Source organism: Lampetra planeri, chromosome 27, assembly GCF_965212315.1.
Source record: "Lampetra planeri chromosome 27, kcLamPlan1.2.h2, whole genome shotgun sequence".
NCBI lineage: Eukaryota > Metazoa > Chordata > Hyperoartia > Petromyzontiformes > Petromyzontidae > Lampetra > Lampetra planeri.
The window spans coordinates 10,432,390-10,452,583 of NC_136133.1; the positions used below are offsets into that span (position 1 = coordinate 10,432,390).

At 51.1% G+C, this 20,194-nt stretch overlaps 1 protein-coding gene across 1 annotated transcript in view; it reads left to right on the forward strand.

Moving 5' to 3' along the window:
- The first annotated feature begins 4,442 nt into the window (after positions 1–4,442).
- LOC144728155 (triacylglycerol hydrolase DDHD2-like) overlaps positions 4,443–20,194 on the forward strand; it is a 39,403-nt gene continuing 23,651 nt past the window's right edge. Inside the window, 8 exon segments of the mRNA XM_078607486.1 lie at positions 4,443–4,637; positions 12,985–13,256; positions 15,971–16,096; positions 16,098–16,139; positions 17,014–17,617; positions 17,844–18,037; positions 18,405–18,494; positions 18,968–19,088. Of these exon segments, the coding sequence (XP_078463612.1) occupies positions 4,487–4,637; positions 12,985–13,256; positions 15,971–16,096; positions 16,098–16,139; positions 17,014–17,617; positions 17,844–18,037; positions 18,405–18,494; positions 18,968–19,088 (1,600 nt within the window). The 5' untranslated portion in view covers positions 4,443–4,486.

Sequence of the window (20,194 nt, forward strand, 5' to 3'; positions counted from 1 at the left end):
TTTAGATTTAAAGAGTTTCATCTCCATGAACAGGACATACAGCTTTTCTGTAACCCATTTTCTATTAACATTGAAAATGTGGATACAATTTATCAAATGGAACTGGCTGAACTGCAGAATTGTGACTCTCTGAAAGACGCATTCAAGTCAAGCAGCCTTCATAATTTCTATGCATCTCTCCCCTCTGAGACATATCCTCATCTCAGGAACCATGCACTCAAAATGGCAACCATCTTTGGCAGCACTTATGTCTGTGAACAGACTTTTTCCAGAATGAAACATTTGAAATCTCCAACCAGATCTAGACTAACGGATGCACACTTGCATCACTTGTTACGACTAGCAGTGACAAATATGGAACCGGACATTGACCATCTCATTAGCCAAAAGCAGGCCCATAGTTCCCATTGAAATACTGGCAAGTTTGTTGATTTAACTTTACTTGTTCTTCATTTTAAATATTGTATTTGTTCCCGTTTTGTTTCTTCACTTCAAAATAAGATATATGCAGTGTGCGTAGGAATTTGTTCATAGTTTTTTTAACTATAGTCCGGCCCTCCAACGGTCTGAGGGACAGTGAACTGGCCCCCTGTTTAAAAAGTTTGAGGACCCCTGCTCTATACCATAGAGCTCGTATTTCCGACCATCACCACCTAGCCAGAGAACTGGAGCACGTACACCAAGCCCTCAAGAAGAATGGATATTCAGACTACACAATCCGTAAGCTATCACCCCAACCATTGGGAAAGAACCATCTGAAGATCCAATCAAAACCATCACCTTGCCTTACATAGCAGGGGTCACCAAAAATATTTCCAAAATCATGAGCAAACACAAGATCCAGGTATGATTCAACACGGTACATAAAATTTGTGATTTGATCCCATCTGTGAAGGATGTGATCCCTGACATGCAATACCCCGGTGTCTACAAAATAAGCTGTCTGCGGCAGCAGTTACATTGGGGAAACTAAGTGACATGTCTCGGACCGGGTTCGTGAACATAAGGCAGATCTAAAACACGGTAGGACCAATACCTCAGCCGTAGCTGATCATTATTTTAACGCTGTGGACACATGAAATTAAATTTGCCAAGACGAAGGTACTCTATCGGCAAAGATTTGTTCATCAAGCCATCCAGATATATATACAGACACAATTTCAACCGAGAAGATGGGTACAAACTGAGCAATCACTGGAATGACATTATTAACTGGCTGATATTCCCTTCCTACCTATGTTAGTTATTTTCGACTCTGAGCTACATTCACTAACAGCCACCGTTAGCTGTGTTAGTAAATGGTGGCTTGCCATCCATTTCTACCTCCATGTGGTGATGTTCTTTTCCGAGCTCTCTCTAGCTTACATTTACAAGCAAATTTCTTACATTGACATGCTAATCTCTCACAATACAATTGTAGTGGGTCCAAGGAGAGTAGAGACGGTTCGTAGAGGCAACTCGTTTATTACAATAATAACAGTAACGATCCCTAACATGAAGGGGTAGCGGCCCCTCCACCCGATACCTGGGGAGGTATAGCCTCCGGGCTAGCGTGTCCGATCAACTGGAACTACGTACTCTCAGCCCTCTGGCTAAAGGGGTCCTCGGGAGGCTAGCATGCCCTATCACTGGGGCTACATACTCTCAGCCCTCCGGCTAAGGGGTCCTAGGGGAGGCTAGCTGACCCAACCCAGCCAAGGTCCTCGGGTCCCGACCACTGGCCCACTCAGTCCCGGCCCTTAGAAGGATGCCGGGTGCGGGGGTTCTCAGGGTCCTAGCCTAAGCGGGTCTTCAGTCTTCAGCTTGACGATGACTGCTGGACCTGTCCAGAGGTCCGGCTTTTATGCCCGTTCTAGGGTCTCTCTGCCCATAGCCACGCCTTTCTTCTGGAACTCTAGGGGGCTCTGGAATATCCCCACAGCATCTCTTGGGGTCTGGGGAGCCCTATTGGCCCAACAGCCTGACTCATCTTACCCATTCAGTGTACCACCCCCTATTGACACGTGTTTGCTACTACAGGTAAGGATGAATGGGAAATGTAGTGCCCAACCATGCTACTACACAATGGCCACCCCCACAGCTTCGTTTGTCAAGATTTATCCTTACATTTACATGCAAATTTCATCTCTAGCCCTGCCCACTGACCATTGGACTACACCCATCTCAAACCTTTATAACTCCCTGCCTTAGCAGTGCTCCCGCCATATATTTTTTCCTGCTTCAGCAGCTCTCACCTGATGACGATTGCTTGTGTTGCGATCGAAACGCTGATATTGTGATTATTTATTTTTATTCTATCTACGTGGCTTTACCGAAAGACCCAAAGAATATTAATTCCTGCAGTCACGAAAGCTTTAAATCAACCTTTACATGTATTTTCTATATTCAATTAACGATCATTTCAACCGATGGTTTTAATATCGTTCATCGAGGAACCAGTTTTGCTCAACTCGGGGGGGCGGGGCGAGACTAATATATGGAAACCCCAACGGAGTGGTCACCGGCATAATCTATGCACTTGGAGACGCTCGATTTGGCTCGCCACGGCACACTGCACACACCGTCAAACCAGGGTCTCACAACCACACTCCGTCCTCCTACACGACACACACATGTGGTGCCTGTGACGCTCACACTCCACTGGAACCACGTGCTCTTGGGACGCAACACCACGTGTCCTGATGGGATCGCACAAGCCTGTGAAGTAAAACTAATGTCGGGGCCGCAACATGGTTTTCCCAACGTGCACCACGATGTTCCCACGACGATGCAACACATTTAACCAAAACAATCCTTCCGGTGTTTTCTCACCATGCAGTGAGGATTCCTCTTTGCACAGCATGGTCACTACGCACAACGCAGCGTGGTTCTATCCCTTAAGCACCGCAATGCTCTTGCCCACGCCTGCAAACGCAGCCCAGAGGCTTCACTTGCCGTCCCAGCCATGCGGTCAAGATGGCTGACAGGAATCACCTGTGGCTTTGATGTCTACACGTGGGCAAAATCAACAGGACCTTCCTCCACTATTGCGCCTCCTAGATCCCCATTCGTACGATGCCTTATTCCCCAGGCGTTTTCCAACTGCGTATGTTACGCTACCGCGTGCGCATGTGAGAACGCGAGGACGGCTGTTATTTTGGATGCGACGTGACGCACACCATGTTGATAAAACTAAAATCCCACACTACTGCCATGCTGTTCCTGTGAACGTCACTCGTTGATTCCTTCACATGTTGAACACGCAATCTACAAGACTATTTGAGCTCATCCGTGATGTGTTAATTCACTGCATTGCAGGTCAGAACACTTAACTTTTTTAATTTTACCAGGTAAGGCCCATTGGGCTACAGTATAATGCTCGTGAATAGTAAATTTCGCTGATAGTATGCCTTTTTAATGATCTTAAATAGATAAAGCTATTAAATACATGAAAACTATCAACTAAACATTTATTATAATAAACAAAGTAAATAAAATGCATATTGAAATGTTAAATAAAAGTTTATAAATGAACTTAATTTAAATTGTGATGATGCGCATCACTTAAAAAACTTTCATTGCTTAATGTCATAACTTTCTCTCTTCATCACATTCATCATTTTATCCCTTCACTTTCTCTTTATGCAATCGTGTAGTGCCAAATGTGATTTGCGGATAGCAAGTTCGTGAATAACGAGGCAATATTGTATATCTCTTTTTCAGAAGCGACCTGGCCACAAATGATTGCTCAACGAAGTGGCTTCTGATCATGTGGACATTTATAGCAGCTACATACTCTAAACGTATATTTTTAAATGTGGAGGGAGAAACCGGGAGACCCCGTAGAAAAAAAAACTACACGACCACGGGGAGAACATGCAAACTCCAAATATACAGGCTTGAAGGTCTAAATCGAAACGCACGACCTCCTGTATGCCAGGCGAGGTAGTTAACATCTCGCCACTTTCTGCTTTCTCACTCGCACTGCTCCAGTTTGGAATTTCCTCCCATCGTCTCATTTTTCCCAAGCTGTCATAATCTTTACAACTTTGATAGTAGTGCTGTTTGTTGCTGACCGCTTGACGTGCTGATCCTGTACTCGGCAACTGTTTAAAAACGAAAGTAACGCATTGGCGACGCCATCAGGGTCCGACTTGTAACTTCGACGCCAACGCCACGTGGCAGCCCGACCGAAGCACGTGACTGAAAAAATTTCGTCACCGCGCGACGTGTCACACGCCCTGAACCTCGCAACGTCGCGCCCGACGTCATCAGCACGTCAAACCTGGGCAGCCATGTTGCAAGAGGGGTCGGGGAACTCACGCGCCCCACTTCAACGCTCACCCCCCCCCACCGCGTCGCATGGCCGGTGACGTCCCGCGCCGACGCAACGCCAATGGCTCCCTTCCCAACATGGCGGCGCGGTGAGGTCAAGAGGTGACGCGGCAAAGGTGACGCGGCAGTGGCGGGGGGGCGGGGCTCAGACGGTGACACCACGGAGCCGGCGATGGCCGACGGCGGCGGGAAGAGGGAGCGCCGCTCGTACCCGGGACAGAATCTGCTCCTCTCCTCCGCGCCCGAGCTCAGCCTCTCGGCTCCGGCCACGCTGCTGCCCGTGGTGACGGGCGCCGATCCCGCCGCCGCCGCGGCTGCGCTCGGTAAGGCGGACGGGGGAGGGTGGCGGCGAGTGAGTGGGAGAAGCGGCGGTGATGGACGGAAATCCGCGGAAGCTACTGAGTTGGGGCTGGCGGATATTTGCGCTGTGGCGGAGGTCGGGTTCTGGAATCTTTAGTTTAATATTCTGTAGTGCCAGGTATAGTCGGAGAATGGTTGAGTGTCGCCGTGTAAAGCGGCGGAATTGGTGTTGAATTCGTCAAGAACACGAGCTTCCGCGGATGTCTGAAGTCGTAGGGTACGTGGCTTTATAATTGTAAGTTGTAGGAACTTTGACCGACACCTAAACCGGGTTCGAGTCCGGGTCCAGGTCATTTAGGCTCAGATTTGGATCCAGACCAAGTTCAGGTCGCGGCTCGGCCGAGATTTGTGTCAAGGTTCTGGTTTGCGGGGCTGATTTTTTAAAATATGATGACACTTTCATCTCCTCTATGAGGGTGTCCAGGTGCCAGTTGGCACTTGCATAGCAAACGTGTCCAACCACAATAGCCGGTGGCTGTGACGTCACCACGGCGCTTGTGCCAGGCTAGGTGCACCCTGAGGCCACGTGAAGTGTCGAAGGCTCGCTGGCAGGACTACGCGGAACAGACCCAGGTGTTATGGGTTCACTGACTGAGATGACTGGCAGATGCACCACCTGTGCCCCCTACTGGGCCACCTCGCTGCGTTTTATCCGCCCGCGCGTTGTTGTGAGCGTCGCTCTTGTTGCCGGAGGGCGACTGCCTCCAACTGCCTCAGGAAAGTCCTGAACGAGGCTCCTCCGCCACAGAGGCCGATCTTGACACCGCAGGTTCCGGTCATCGACAAATCCACTCAGCTCCACATCCTCCTGTACCGCATCAGTCCATCTCGTCTCCAACACGCAATGATGTGGACAGTATCCACACACTCACACACCCCCTGTCGTATACAAATAAAAGATCTCCCGTATAGCCTTCACAGACTGTAGGAGCAAGTGCTGTTAGCGAGCACCTATGAAGGTCGGCATGGCACACAGATGACCGTGAATTGAACCCGGGTTGCCGGGTTCAAAGCGCAGCGCACATGCACACAAACACACCTACACACTCTTACACACCTACACACTCTTACACATACACAGTGAACGCGTAACGACACGTGCACACGAAGGTCCCATATCTCTATCCTACACGACACTCATACAGTGAACATCGCACCCAACCCAACACGTGATGTCCATACAAATCATGGAACGCCGCTCGCCGCCTAGTCGTATGCAGCGCCCCCCTCTCTGTAGCCGTAACAATTGCCGATGTTGTGCAAGCGAGCGAGTTTAATTAACGATTGTAGTCAGTTGAGGACAGACGTGGCAACGTGCCTGTCCTCAACTGTGCTGAAGCAGCCCTCTGAATGAGAGTGTCTGTTTGAATGTGTCTATGTATATAGTGTGTGTAGCCATGAGAGTGTGTCTGTATGAGTGTGTTTGTATGTGTAGTGTGTTATACACGAAGTCTCACACTGTAATTGGAAGCAATACTTTTCATAAACACAACCCTGACAACTCGGGTTCTATGGCTAGCTGTCTATCTGTTCGCTATGTGCGTGCGCATTAGTGGAGTGAACGGGCCAGCCAGCACACACACTGTCTGACCCACGATGTCAGGCTACACTCAACCGACAAACGAGCGAAGACGAAGAGACGTGGGACTCCAGGCCGATCCCCACAACGGAACCCGATCCCTGTCAGGGCTTCCCCTTTATCTCCCTGGCCGTGGCTTTGCCACGTCCTGGGCCCCGCCCCCTACTGTATGAAGGCAGGGCTCTCAGCCCCCGGGTCATGTGTCCCTCCAGTACCCGGCGCTACAGTTTCGTGACAGTATGTCACTACAAATGTATGAGACTGTATGTATGTTATGTATGCCGAAGATTTGATGATTGCTTCTCACTCAGAGGAGGAGTTGGAGGCGCTGCTGCTGAACCTGGAGTGGGCCACTAAAAGAGCCGGAGTCTTATTTATCATCAGCCCCACCAAAACTAAGCACCTGCCTGGGTATTTTGTGCCATTCAGCAATCCACCCCCAAAACTCTCAGATGGTGATGGGGCAGTTGTGGAGAGAGTGGAGAGTTTTCCATACCTGGGCAGTGTGCTCATGACCGGATCGGGATTGACAACATAGGTCTCACTCCGAATCAGCCAAGTGGCATTATCTCTTCATCGGCTATTTGGAAGCTATCTGGTCTGTTGCTCCACACGAAGCTTCAGGACTTCTCGGCCATGGTCATGCTCTTCCTTCTCACGCTTGCGTAACGTGGACCCCCCTAATGGAATATTTTCGCCGGTTAGGGGCCATGCATTTAGTACGTATGCAAAAATCTGTAAAAACTTGACCACTCCCTGTACGCACGCGTACTTTTTACACCCCCCCCCACTTGCGTACGTACGCTTGACGCATCCCCCCTCCCCCCTCCGAATCCTATTGAACGGCCGATATGCAATCCATGCAGAAACGATAAAGGCTTAATAATATAAACGTGTTTAAGCAACAGATAGTCCACCACCAGCTGCATTATTATCGAGTAGTAGACCCCCATACGCATGCGTATGCATTTGGGTTAACTCCCCCCTCCGTACATTCGTACCAAATGGATGGCCCCTTAAACACATTTAGGCTGGCCTGCCTACGATCCATCCTGGGTTTAACCAAGCTGGATTGTGTGAGGAACTCACAAATCCTTGAAAGATCTGGACAAAGTCCCATCGGTGAGCTCCTCTAGCAGGCCAGGCTCTGTTGGCTGGGTCATCTAGCCCGCATGCCCAGCCACCACATGTCCAAGCAGCTTCTGTTTGGTCGGATAGAGGGGGCTAAACGGGTGTGGCATAAGCTCGAAAAGAGATGGAGCAGTACAAGAGGATGTTGAGTTGAGTGGACTTGCTGATAACTGGTACCAGCGGTGTCAGGATCGGCCTCTGTGGAGGAGGCTTGTGAAGGATGCTACTGGACAGATGGAGGCAGTCGCCCTCCAGCAACAACGGAGAGCAGAGAAGCAATGCTCACAACAACGAGCGGAGCGCCGGGTGGCTAAGGCACGTAAAGTTGGCACAGTAGGGGGCATAGTTGGTGCATCGGCCAGCCATCTCAGTCAATCAACCCATGGCACCTGGGTCTGTCCCATGACCTCATGCCAGCCAGCGTTAAATAATTCACGTGGCCTTAACGTGCACATAGCCTGGCACAAGCGCCGTGGTGACGTCACCGCCACTTAGTGGCGAATGGCGGTTGTTGTATGTATGAGAGTGAGTGTATGGATGAGTATCTGTATATGAGAGTATCTGTATGTATGTATGAGAGTGTGTCTGTATGTATGTGGGGAGCAGTGGCGTAGCGGTAGGCATGCTGCAATATGCTACGAACCCAGCGACCCGGGTTCGATTCCCGGTCATGGCCAACACCAGTGACGAATATCTGAACCGTCGCTGGTTCTCCCCTAGGTCGACTCAGCTTCAAACAAGTACCTTGTGTGGTGTTTAAACATCACCACTGGGGTGACAAAGGCGGCTGGGCGTGGTGCTACCCACCCTCCCCTCGTGTGCCATGCCTACCTTCATAGGTGCTCGCTTACAGCACTTGCCTTAACAGTCCGTTCAGGCTATATGGGGGATATTTGTCTATGTATGAGAGTGAGTCTGTATGATTATGATTTGCTGTCTAATTTTTTATTTCACTTATTTGTTATAAGTTTATTATAAATTTATTTACTGTGACTTGTGCATATGTCGGGGAAGCAGTGTTCTTTTTTTATGACAGGCGATGTAAGAGCTTATTTGCAAACAGGGTAAGTAAAAATAAACTGAACTAAAATTGAACTCTATGCGAGTGTGTATGTATGAGAGTGAGTCTGTATGCTAGTGTCTGTATGAAAGTGATTGGAAGGCATGGGTCAGATCAGCTCAATAACAATAGCAGGAGGCTGCTAGATTTTTGTGCAGTCCATGTGCTTGTAATTACCAACACGTTGTTCCGGCATCGGCGCATCCACACAACATCATGGATGCATGCCGGGTCCAAGCAAGAACATCTGCTGGACTACATAGTGACGGAACAGCGGATGAGGGTCCATGTCCTTCACACCAGGACCTACCGTGAAGCTGATCTGCCCATTGACCATCAACTTGTCATCTGTATGATGCGCCTGCCATTCTTCCACTCCGGTGGTGGGTGTACACCCAGGACCCCATTCAAAACCTTAGTGGCATGGTCTCAGCTAGTTGTTGAAAGTTGCAAGCGAGAATTTCAGCATCGCTTGCGGCTGGGGTTGGTATCGTCCCTCACTCCTGATGTCGAGGAAATGGGCGAGGTTTAGGACTGTGTCTCATGCAGCTGCAATGGCTGCTTTGGGTACACCAGGCATGTCCAAAGTCCGGCCCGCGGGCCAATGACGGCCCGCGGGCCAATGACGGCCCGTGGTCAGATTTCATATGGCCCGCAGCTTCGGTTTTATAAATTGTAAAACTTTAAAGATGCAATTCCTCCTTTCACCACACGTTGGCAGCACCATTCTAATTCTATCTGGCTCTGCATCCGTGCCGCAAACCCTTCTCGAGTAATTTCTGCCATGGCGACTGAAAAAAAAGAAATGCGGTCATTTGCTAAGAAAATGCTGAGCTTATTCGGTTCCACATATTTGTGTGAGCAAACATTATCGGTCATGAACTTAAACAAGAACCGATTGAGGTCAAGGATGAGTGACTCCCACTTGCGTGGCATTTTACGCATCTCAACCACTGCCCTCAAGCCAGACCTGGTCTCTTTACTGAAATCTAGATCTCAGTATCACCATTCTCATTAGTGTCAGCAAGTTATCTGTTCCTTGATCAATCTGCAATTGAGTGTTTTGAACGGTAACATCTGTCACTATTATCAGTGATAAGCCTAAAGGACACTAATGCACTTGGACTTATGGCACTTGTTTTATTAAACTCTTGAATAAGATTTGGTTATAACTGTTGATGTTATGTACCTGTAGATGTGACACAAACTATTGCTTTCTGAAAGATCTTGTAAAAGACAAGGGTAAAATTCACTTGTTTTAAAGTTTAATGATAACAGACCACTTTGCATTACTTGTAACTCCTGTTTAAAATGTTCATGAGGCAAAGATATTTAACTCATGGAAATATAAGGTATTCTATACAGTTTGTTCAATGTTATCTGACTGAATGAAAGGCAGAATTGTGTTTTTCGAGTTGTTCACGTCTGCCTGAGTGGCTTATATTTGCTTATATTGTCATTTGAAAAATAAAGGTAATTGTGACAATGAAAATTGTTTTATAACAGTGTATTTTCACGTAACTTTTGTAGTTTAAAAAAATGTCAAAAGGAACTATTGGCCCCCGAGCATCTTCACTTTATCAAATGTGGCCCTCTTTGCAAAAGGTTTGGACACCCCTGGGGTACACGGTCCAGACCTCCCCAGAGACCCTGGCTGACAGAGGAAGTGTTCAAGCCGGCTGAGAAAAAGCGACAGGCCCACTCATCGACTACAGCATCCCACGTCGGAGAATGAGGAAGCTTACCGCAGCCTTCGCTCGGAGGTTCGGAGAGCCATGAGACGCTGCAAGGATGGGTGGTGGTCGCAGGTTACTGAGGAGATGGATTCTGCCTCAGTGGCCCGCGATCACAAATCGCTCTTTAATTCCATCAAAAACGTAACCTGCAGCGCCACACCTATTACCATCATTAGGGAAAGGAACGGTGATCCAATCTCCGACCCCCAGGAACAGGTTTGCAGATTTGCTGAGCATTTCTGTGAGGTCCTGGGAGAGGGGACATCCCTCAGCCTGGATAACAACGTGGGACAAAATGGGGATGACCCTGCCGAGGCTGCGGTGCCTCAAATATTGGAAGAGGTCACCTCCTGTGAGTGGCTGGCTGAGGTGCCATCTGTTGAGGAAGTACTGAAGGCGATCCAGAGTCTGAGACCAGGAAAGGCATCGGGTAGAGATGATCTCCCAAGCGAAATGCCGAGGGAGGGTGGCGTTTGTGCACAGACTGCCCTACATGACATCATAGCAACAGTGTGGACCACTGGACGGGTTCCGCAGGACTGGAAGGATGTCCTGGTGGTCCCCCTCTTTAAGAAGGACCGAACAGACTGTAACAACTACAGGGGCATCTCACTCCTTAGTGTGCCGGGAAAGGTCCTGGCAAAGATTATTCAACATCGCCTTGCTAGGCACGCTGAAGAGAGGCTTGCGGAGCCCCAATGCGGTTTCAGGAAAGGGCGGTCTTGCACGGATGCCATATTTTCTGTTCGTCTGCTACAGCAGAGGTGTAGGGAATTCCAACAAGACCTACATCTCTGCTTTATTGACCTGGTCAAGGCTTATGATACCATCGGTTGGCCTGGGCTCTGGGTTGTTCTTTGTGCTTTCGGAGTCCCTGACCCTCTGCTCACGATCATTAAGGACCTTCATAATAGTGAGCGGGCTACGTGGCCAGTAGTCGGAGCCATTCTCTGTACACCTTGGGGTGCGACAGGGATGTCTTCTGGCTCCCACATTATTTAAAATCTATTTTGACCACGTAGTTCGTGAGGCCTTCAATAGCTGTACGGGAGGAATTTCCATCTGGTACAGATACAATGGTCGATGCCCGGGTGCTGTCAAGGGATGGCTCCCTATTGCTCAACCATGTTTTGTATGCCGATCTGGTAATTGCTGCTCACTCAAAGGAGGAGTTGGAGGCGCTGCAGCTAAATCTGGAGCTTGCTACTAAGAGGAGTGGGGCCTTACCATCAGCCCCACCAAAACTAAGCACCTGCCAGGGTATTTTGTACCATCGGACACTCCACCCCCACAACTCCCAATTGGTGATGGGGCAGTTGTGGAGAGAGTGGAAGGTTTCCCATATCTGGGCAGTGTGCTTATGATCTGCTCTGGTTTAACAGCAGAGGTCTCACTCCGAATCAGTCGAGTGGCATTATCTTTTCATCGGTTGCGTAACGCTGTGTGGAAGCTACCTGGTCTGTTGCTCCGCACGAAGCTTCAGGTCTTCTCGGCCACAGTCATTCCCTCCCTTCTCTACGCTTGCGAAACGTGGACCCCCATAATGGAACCTCTTCGCCGGTTAGAAACATTTAGGCTGGCCTGCCTACGATCGATCCTGGGTTGTGTGAGGAGCTCAGAAATCCTTGAAAGATCTGGACAAAGTCCCATCGGTGAGCTCCTCTGGCAGGCAAGGCTGCGTTGGCTGGGCCATAGAGCCTGCATGCCCAGTCACCGCATGCCTAAACAGCTTTTGTTTGGCCGGATCGAGGGTGCTCAACGGGTGCGGCACGGGCTAGAGAAGATATGGAGTGATGTGGTACAGGAGGATCTGGGCTGAGTGGACTTGCCGATGACTGGTACCAGCGGTGTCAAGATTGGCCTCTGTGGAGGAGGCTCGTGATGGACGCTACTGGGCAGTTGGAGCGCCGGGTGGCTAAAGCACAGCAAGTTGGCACGGTAGGAGGCACAGGTGGTGCATCAGCCAGTCATCTCAGTCAGTCGACCCGTGGCACTTGGGTCTGCCCCGTGACCTCCTGCCAGCGGGCGTTCGACACTTCACGTGGCCTCAAGGTGCACATAGCCTGGCACAAGCGTCGTGGTGACGTCACCACCACTTAGTGGTGAATGGCGGTTGTTTGTTTGTATGTTTGTATGTGTAATGAGCGACTTCCGCGACACGTCGTGTAGAGGGTACTTCTTTGATTTCTCACACTGGGCACAACACAGGCCAACCTCATTCTTCTCACTCTGAGAACAACACTTAGATATTAACGTCTCTACTAGCTACACACAGCCGATCACTCGGCATTGTCCCACCGCCCTCACTCGGCTACGGCGCTGGCTCGCGGCGTGACAATGATGGCGATGGAAACCCCACAGGAGATCTTCCACGTGGCCGGACGACGGAGAGAGATGTCGGCGAGCAGCTATGCAGCCAGGACCCAAGACCCCACACCCGAACCCCAAGCCCCGGGTCCACTCCCCCTTATATCCCCCTAGGCCTGGCTAGGCCCCGCCTCCGGCCACGCCCTCTCGTGGAACCTTCGAGCAGGTTCCCGGAGTATCTCGGCTAACCCCACCTGTTACCTTTGCCCCAGATACCTCTCCTCTGATTGGTTGTTACTTTAACCGTGCCCATTCCCGTGCTTCCCTTTCCCGGCCAGCAGGTGTCATTACATATGTATGAGTGTCTGTATTATGAGAGTGTGTCTGTATGTATGAGGGTGGTCGTAGAGCATGGTTGTCGAGCGTGGTTGTCAAGCGTCGTTGTCGAGCCTGGTCGTCGAGCGTGGTTGTGTGTTTCCGTGCGCCTGCGTCCTCAGACGATGGCGTTGAAGCGGGCGAGGAGGACAGCTTCGTGGGCCAGGCTCCGCCGCCCACGTTCAGCTTCTTCTCTCAGGCCGCCCACGCGGCCCACGCAGACCCCTTCGCCTCCATCGTGCACCCTGGGCCCCCCAATCCAGGGAGTTCCAGAGCCCCCCAGTCGGGAGCCCCCCAGTCCGGGTCGCCCTACTCCGGCTCCCCCTACACCCGGAGCCCTGTGCCGTTCACGGGGTCAGAGGGTGCAGCGGGAAATGGGGGCGACGGCAAACAGGTGAGGGGCAGGTCATGTGAGGGGTCATGTGAGGTGTCATGTGAGGGGCCAGAGGAGGGGTCAGGTAAGGGGTTGAGTGTCAGGGTCGAGTGCGTGTGTGTGTGTCTGTGGAGCTTGCTAACAGCACTTTCCCCAACAGTCTGTTCAGGCTATACAGGGAGTCTTTGTCTTTTGTCTGTGGAGCGGTTGTGTAGCGGTTAGCGCGCTGTGCTATGAATCCGGTGTCCCGAGTTCGATTCCCGCTCATGGCCAACACCAGTGATGATTATCTGAACCAGTCCTGGGCCTCCCTTAGGTCGACTCGGCCTCAAATGAGTACCTGGTGCGGTGGGTAAAATCATTTGCCACTAATGAGGGAGACAAAGGCGGTCGAGCATGGTGCTGGCCACCCACCCCCTCGTGTGCTGTGCTCGCTCACAGAACTTGCCCCAATAGTCTGTGGGCTATACGGGGGATCTTGTTTTTGTGTCTGTGGAGCAGTAGTTTAGTGGTTCGTGTGCTGCGTTACAAACCCGGCGACCCAAGTTCGATTCCTGCTCACGGCCAACACAGGTGACGATTATCTGAATTGGTCCTGGGCCTCCCCGAGATGGACTCAGTCTCAAATGAGTGCCTGGTGCGGTGTGTAAACATCAGTACTGGGGAGACAAAGGTGGCCGGGCATGGTAAAAAAAATCCGAATTTGTTTTCCAAAAATGTTTTTCCCAAAAAAATTACACTATCAGTAACCAGCACTGCAGGTGAATGAGGAGGATGTGGTATTTTCAATGTGGTAGGTGGGGCTTAATGTACTTAGTATGCACTTAATGTACTGTATCCTCACTAAACTATAACTTAAACACCAAATTACGCTAAATAAAAAATTACATTTAATTTTCACATTTAAAACAATTAATGTTTACTACATTATTTTACTTGCTGTCAGACGACATCAGCTGATGTGGCACTTCACTGCTGACAGAGGTGTCTGTGGAAGAATATCCAGAGACTGAAGAGACTGCATTGGAAGCTTCACTGCTAGTAGAATGTAGGTTATGCCTGGGTGTTTGTGACATGGGTTTAAACAAGTCAGATGTAGACGACATTTCTGAGAGGGTTGGCTTGCACAGAGTGCATAAACAAAGTAAAGCCCAAAGCAACAGGTCAGCACTAATGCTCGTCACGCGCCCCACCACTTGACTTAGTCATTGTTTTGGTTATGGCGCACGGCGTCGTTTGACGTGCATGCCGAAATTCGATCATTCGGTACGGCAATGTGAATTACTAATACTTTATATATGCCGAAAGCGCAGCCGCTGCCGAATTATCCCGAATTACAAATGATCAAATACCGAAATAACAAGATTTTATTATATGTATGTTGAACTTCTTTTGCTCCATACTTAGCCAACCATGCCAATTAGAGGTGTGTTGCGCCAAGCCAGCCTTCAAAGGTGCTTTGCAAACAGCACTTGCCCCAACATCATGTGTAGGCTAAACAGAGGTTCTTTGTATTTGTGCGGGTGCAGTGGTGGTGGAGTGGTTAATGTGCTGTGCTACAAAACCAGTGGCACACGTGTGTATCTGTGTGTACGTATGTCTGCCAGTCATCTCAGTCAATCTACCCATGGCACCTGGGTCTGTCTTGTGACCTCCTGTCAGCGAGCCTTCCACACTTCATGTGGCGTCAAAAGTGCACCTGGCCTGGCACAGGCACCATGGTGACATCACCGCCACTTAGTGGTGAATGGCGGGTGTTGTAGTATGTGTGTGACTTGGTCGTAGGGATGATGATGATGGTAATGATGAGGTAGTAGGAGTGCTGTCTGTATTACAATATGGGTCAGAGAGCTGGAATTAAAAGCAAGCAGTTTGAAAAGGAAGTTATTGACACTTAAGCAGAGCTTTGTGTGAGACAGACGCTGGGAATTTCAGCCGGGCAGGTGATGGCTATCCATGTAGCTCCCTGTAGCGATCCGGCGCGGTGGAGGCAGCAGCGAGGGTTGGTGGATCACCACACAGATGTTGTGAAACTCTCTTCCCGTGGGTGGGTGTCGAGGAGGAGCCGTACCCTGGCAAAAGTGTGGACTGGATTTAGTGTCCCCCACCCTCCCACACGTGGGGTTTGCTCCGGATGCTCCGGTTTCCTCGCACATGCAAACACTTGTTAGTTGGCTGATAACGCCTTGATATATAGAGGACCCAGGAGCTTGTAGTTGTAGGCGCCGGCTCACCATGTAGCTGCTGCCTTCCTGTTTGTGGTTCCTCGCGCGTCGGAGTTGTCCCGTCTCTGCGAGAGCGAGCAGATTTTGTACGGCGCGTTCCAAGTTCAATTACAATTATCATTATAGCAACACAAAACAAGCCATGCAGTCGTGCGGAAGGAAACGTGGCAGATTTGTGCTGTAGATACGAATGGATTTGAGGCTGGAGGGCATTGGAGTGGTCTCCATGAGTCCGGTGACCAGGGGGAAGAGAAGACCTAAGAGCCATGGTGGGAGGCAGAGGATAGATGGGTCTGAGTCTGTGGGTCTGTGTGTGAGTATGTGGGTCTCTGTGTGAGCCTGTGGGTCTCTGTGAGCTGAGACTGTCGGGGCTGGTTATGGAGGTCACCGCACGTCTCCAGTGCAGCAGCTGCAGAACCATCAGCGATGGCTTCTGCTGCTGGTGATGGCGGTGGTGGTGGCACCAACGGCGTTGGCCTGCTGACGGTGCGTGTGTCGTGCGATCCGCAGCCTCTTCCCACCTCCCGTGGTCCCAGCCCCACGGCCGGAGCCGGCCTCAACCCGTACCGCCACACCGCGCTCAGCAGCCGGGCCAACCCTTACGTGCCCCCCCCACAGATGGTGGGGGGTGGGGGCGGGCCCCCCCCCCCTTCCCATGAACCCCCCACAGCAACCCCAGGTGAGGCTTAGACGAGGCGGTGGGGGGACAGATGACACGATTGGTGAAATAGTCCCTGCACTGGCGGGAGCTCTGGAGAGACAGATTATTGGGTCTCCTCTTCTCCACGCTGGCCAGATGTTTTGGTTGGAGTGCCCACGCTTTACCGCATGCGAACCCACCGATTGGCGAACTGCCGTTGTACCAAACCCCACTTCCACTGCCGTGTGGCAACCGCAGCCACGGCCCTCCATTCATACCGCACGCCCGGTTGTAACTCAAAACGTGTGTCTGTGTGTGGGGAATGTAGCGGTTTGCGCGCTGTGCTACGAACCTGGCGACCCGAGTTCGATTCCCGCTCACGGTCAAAATCAGTGACGATTATCTGAACCGGTCCTGGGGCTGCCCTAGGTCGACTCGGCCTGGTGCGATGTGTAAACATGGCCACTGGGGAGAACAAGGCGGCCGGGCGTGGTGCTGGCCACCCACTCCCTGTGTGCCATTCTGGCCTTTATAGGTGCTCGCTAACAGCACTTGCCCTAACAGTCTGTTGCAGGCTATATGGGGGATCTTTGTCTTTGCGTGTGTGTCTGTGGAGAGCAGTAGCACAGCGGTTAGCGCGCTGTGCTATGAACCCGCCGATCTGGGTTCGATTCCCACTCACGGCCAACACCAGTGACGATTATTTGAACACGTCCTGGGCCTCCCCTAGGTCGACTCAGTCTGAAATGAGTACCTGGTGCAGTGTGTAAACATCGCTGCTCGGGAAACAAAGACGGCCGGGCGTGGTGCCGGCTACCCACCCCCTCGTGTGCCTTTCCAGCCTTCATAGGTGCTCGCAAACACCACCTGTCCCAAGTCTGTTAAGGCTTTACGGAAGATCTTTGTTTTGCAGGCCGGCGCGACTCCGCTCACAAGCAGGCAGACCCCACCCCCCTTTGGGCAAGCCCCACCCACAGTGGGCTACGTCCCTCCTCCCGCCAGTTACACCCCCCCCATGACTGGATACACCGCTCCCCCTGCAGGTTACACCCCGTCCACGAGTGGATACAATCCTCCTGCAAGCGGATACAGTCCTCCCACTGGTGGATATGCTCCTCCCACTACTAGTTTTGCCCCTCCCATGACCGGTTATGCCCCTCCCACTACCGGATATACCCCTCCCACTACCGATTATGCCCCTACCGGTTATGCCCATCCCACTACCGGTTATGCCCCTCCCACTACCAGATATATTCCTCCTACCACAGGTGGCTATGCGCCTCTCCCAGGTAGCCAGTCACTACCCACCTTTGGCCAAACCCCGCCCCCCCCAAGTCAAATCCTGCCTCCTGGGGGTCAGCCTGCACTGTCCCCCGGGGCCCAGCCCCCACCCCCCGGGCTGGTGTACGAGGCGGTGCAGCACCACTGGTTCTTCTGCCGCAGCGTGGAGGGGAAGGAGGTGTGGACGCCGTTCAGCCTCTATGACTCTCTCGCCCTGGAGGAGGCCTTCAACTCTGGTGAGGCGCTTCTCGCCTGGCTCGATACGCGGGAGCCTGGTTCGATGTACGGGAGCCTGACTAAATACATATTTAGAGTTGTTTCATCATCATAATCGTTGTCATTTCACACGCATCGTTTTTCTACCATCATCGTTAACAATAACCATCAATCGCCCGTCTACTTGTAATCATCATCATCGTCACCATTGATGGTGGTGTTGGTGGTTCTTCCGGCTTGTCCTAGTCCACCCGGACCCGGAGAGCGTGGTGGTGTCCACTTTTGGCGGGCGCTACGACGTGAGTCTGTACGAGCGCGAGCGACGCGCCGTCTACTGGGACGAGGCACCGGGGGAAGTGCGGCGCTGCTGCTGGTTCAGCAAGGGGGATGCGGAGGCGCGCTTCACTCCCTACGGGGAGGAGTTCAGCGAGCAGATCGAGGTACGGGGGAGAAACACACGGGGGGGGGGGGACACGGGGGGGGGGGGGACACATGGAGACATGGGGGACACACGGGGACACACAGGTAGGCACGGGAAGGCACAGGGACACACAGTGTTATACACGGAGAGACATGGGGATACACGAGGGGTTCAGCAAGCAGATCAAGATACATAGACACATGGGGACACTAGGGAAGATACGGGGACTAATTTTTCTGTTTGTGTGTCTGTGTTTATGCATTACCATATCTCTATCTGTCGTGTGTCTCCGTGTGTCTCCCTGTGGCTTCCCCCGTGTGTCTCCTCCTTGTGTCTCCACCGTGTCTCCTTGCATCTCCTCCTTCTGTCTCCCTGTTGTGTCTCAGGCTGAGTATAAGAAGACGATTGAAAACAACTCATGGCACCGGCGACTAGAGTTCCCGTCAGGAGAAACGATCGTGATGCACAACCCCAAGGTGAGAGTGAGCACACGGACAAATGGAGTGAGTGTGGGTGGAGAGGGGGAAGGGTCATTGTGTACCCACGTGTGTGTGTGTACCCAATAGTCTGGTCAAGGCTATATGGGGGATCTTTGTCTTTTTTACGTGTGTCTTTGTATCTGCATGGGGCGCGCTATAGTGCTTAGTAGACTGTTACAAAGCCAGTGACCCGAGTTCGATTCCTGTTCACGGTCACCAACATGGGTAAAAAAACACCTGAACCGGTCCTGGGCCTCCCCTAGGTCGACTCGGCCTCAAATAAGTACCTGGTGCGGTGTGTAAACATCAGCACTAGGAAGACAAAGTTAGTCGGTCGGGTGCCATGCTGGCCACGCAACCCGCCCGTCTGTCACATCGGCCTTCTTAGAGATGCTCACTAACAGCACAGCACTTCCCCGAAGAGTCTCTGAGGGCTACATGGGGGGGGTATCTTTATCTTTGTGTGTCAGGTGATCGTGCAGTTCTCCCCATTGTCTCCGCCGGACGAGTGGGGGACGACTCCGGATGGCGCTGCTCGTCCACGCGTGGTGAAGCGCGGCATCGACGACCTCGCCGAACAGATCCCCGACGGTGAGCTCGGGGTCACGGGGAGGGCAGAGTCAGGGTCACGGTGAGGTCGGGGTAACGTGAGCTCGGGGTCACAGTGAGGTCATGGTGATGTCGAAGTCATGTTAAGTTCAGGGTCACGGTAAGGTCGGGGTTATGGTGAGATAGGGATCACATTGCGCCCCCAATGACCTGAGTTAAATTCTCTCTCATGGCCACCAATATCAGTGACGAATATCTGGGCTTCCCCTAGGTCGACTTAACCTTAAATTAGTAGCTTGTGTGGTGTGTAAACATCAGCACTGGGGAGACAAAGGTGGCCGGGCGCGTTTATGATCACACCACCTCCTCAAGTTCAAGTTCAGTTATTAGGTATAGCCCTGTGAGCCATTCGGCTCTTGAATCGGGTGCAACCGCAACAAACAAAAAACAAAAACATGAACAAGAAAACATCTTAAAGTGACTATGTGCAAACAGAAAATCCAAGAAAAGACAGCAAAATATTGCAGAAAAAGACCGTACACCAACACTGTGTGCTAAAATCCCAGTGGGATGCAAGTCAAACAACAACAACCACAAGACAACTTAGATTAAGGCTATCAGTCTAACTCTGTACTACAACAAACAAACATGGCCAAACCAAAAGACTTTTCGAAAATCACCAAAATAAAGCCATAACAGCAATGAAACAGTGGTCATAGGAACTGTGACCGAATTTTCACAATACAGTAATCCTTCGCCACTTCGCGGTTCAAGTTTCGCGGCCTCAGTGCATCGCGGATTTTTCGAACTGATTTAAAGGCATCATTATACCTGTGCAGTAACACCATCATAATCATCATTCATCATCACATTCATCGAACTGCACAGGTCTGTCATCGTCGTCATTGTCATCGTCATTGTCATTGTCGTCGTCGTCATTACTGGAGTCAAGTCTCAAGATACTACTGTCATTGGTGAGTGTAGAACACCATAATACGTATTGTATGAGAGAGAGAGAGAGTTAATGTATAATATTAAGGTTTTATAATTAAATAGATTTAAGTAAAATATATATATAAAGTATAAATATACATATTTTAAACATTCTGGTACCCACACACACATATACGGAAATTCCTAGGGGGCCA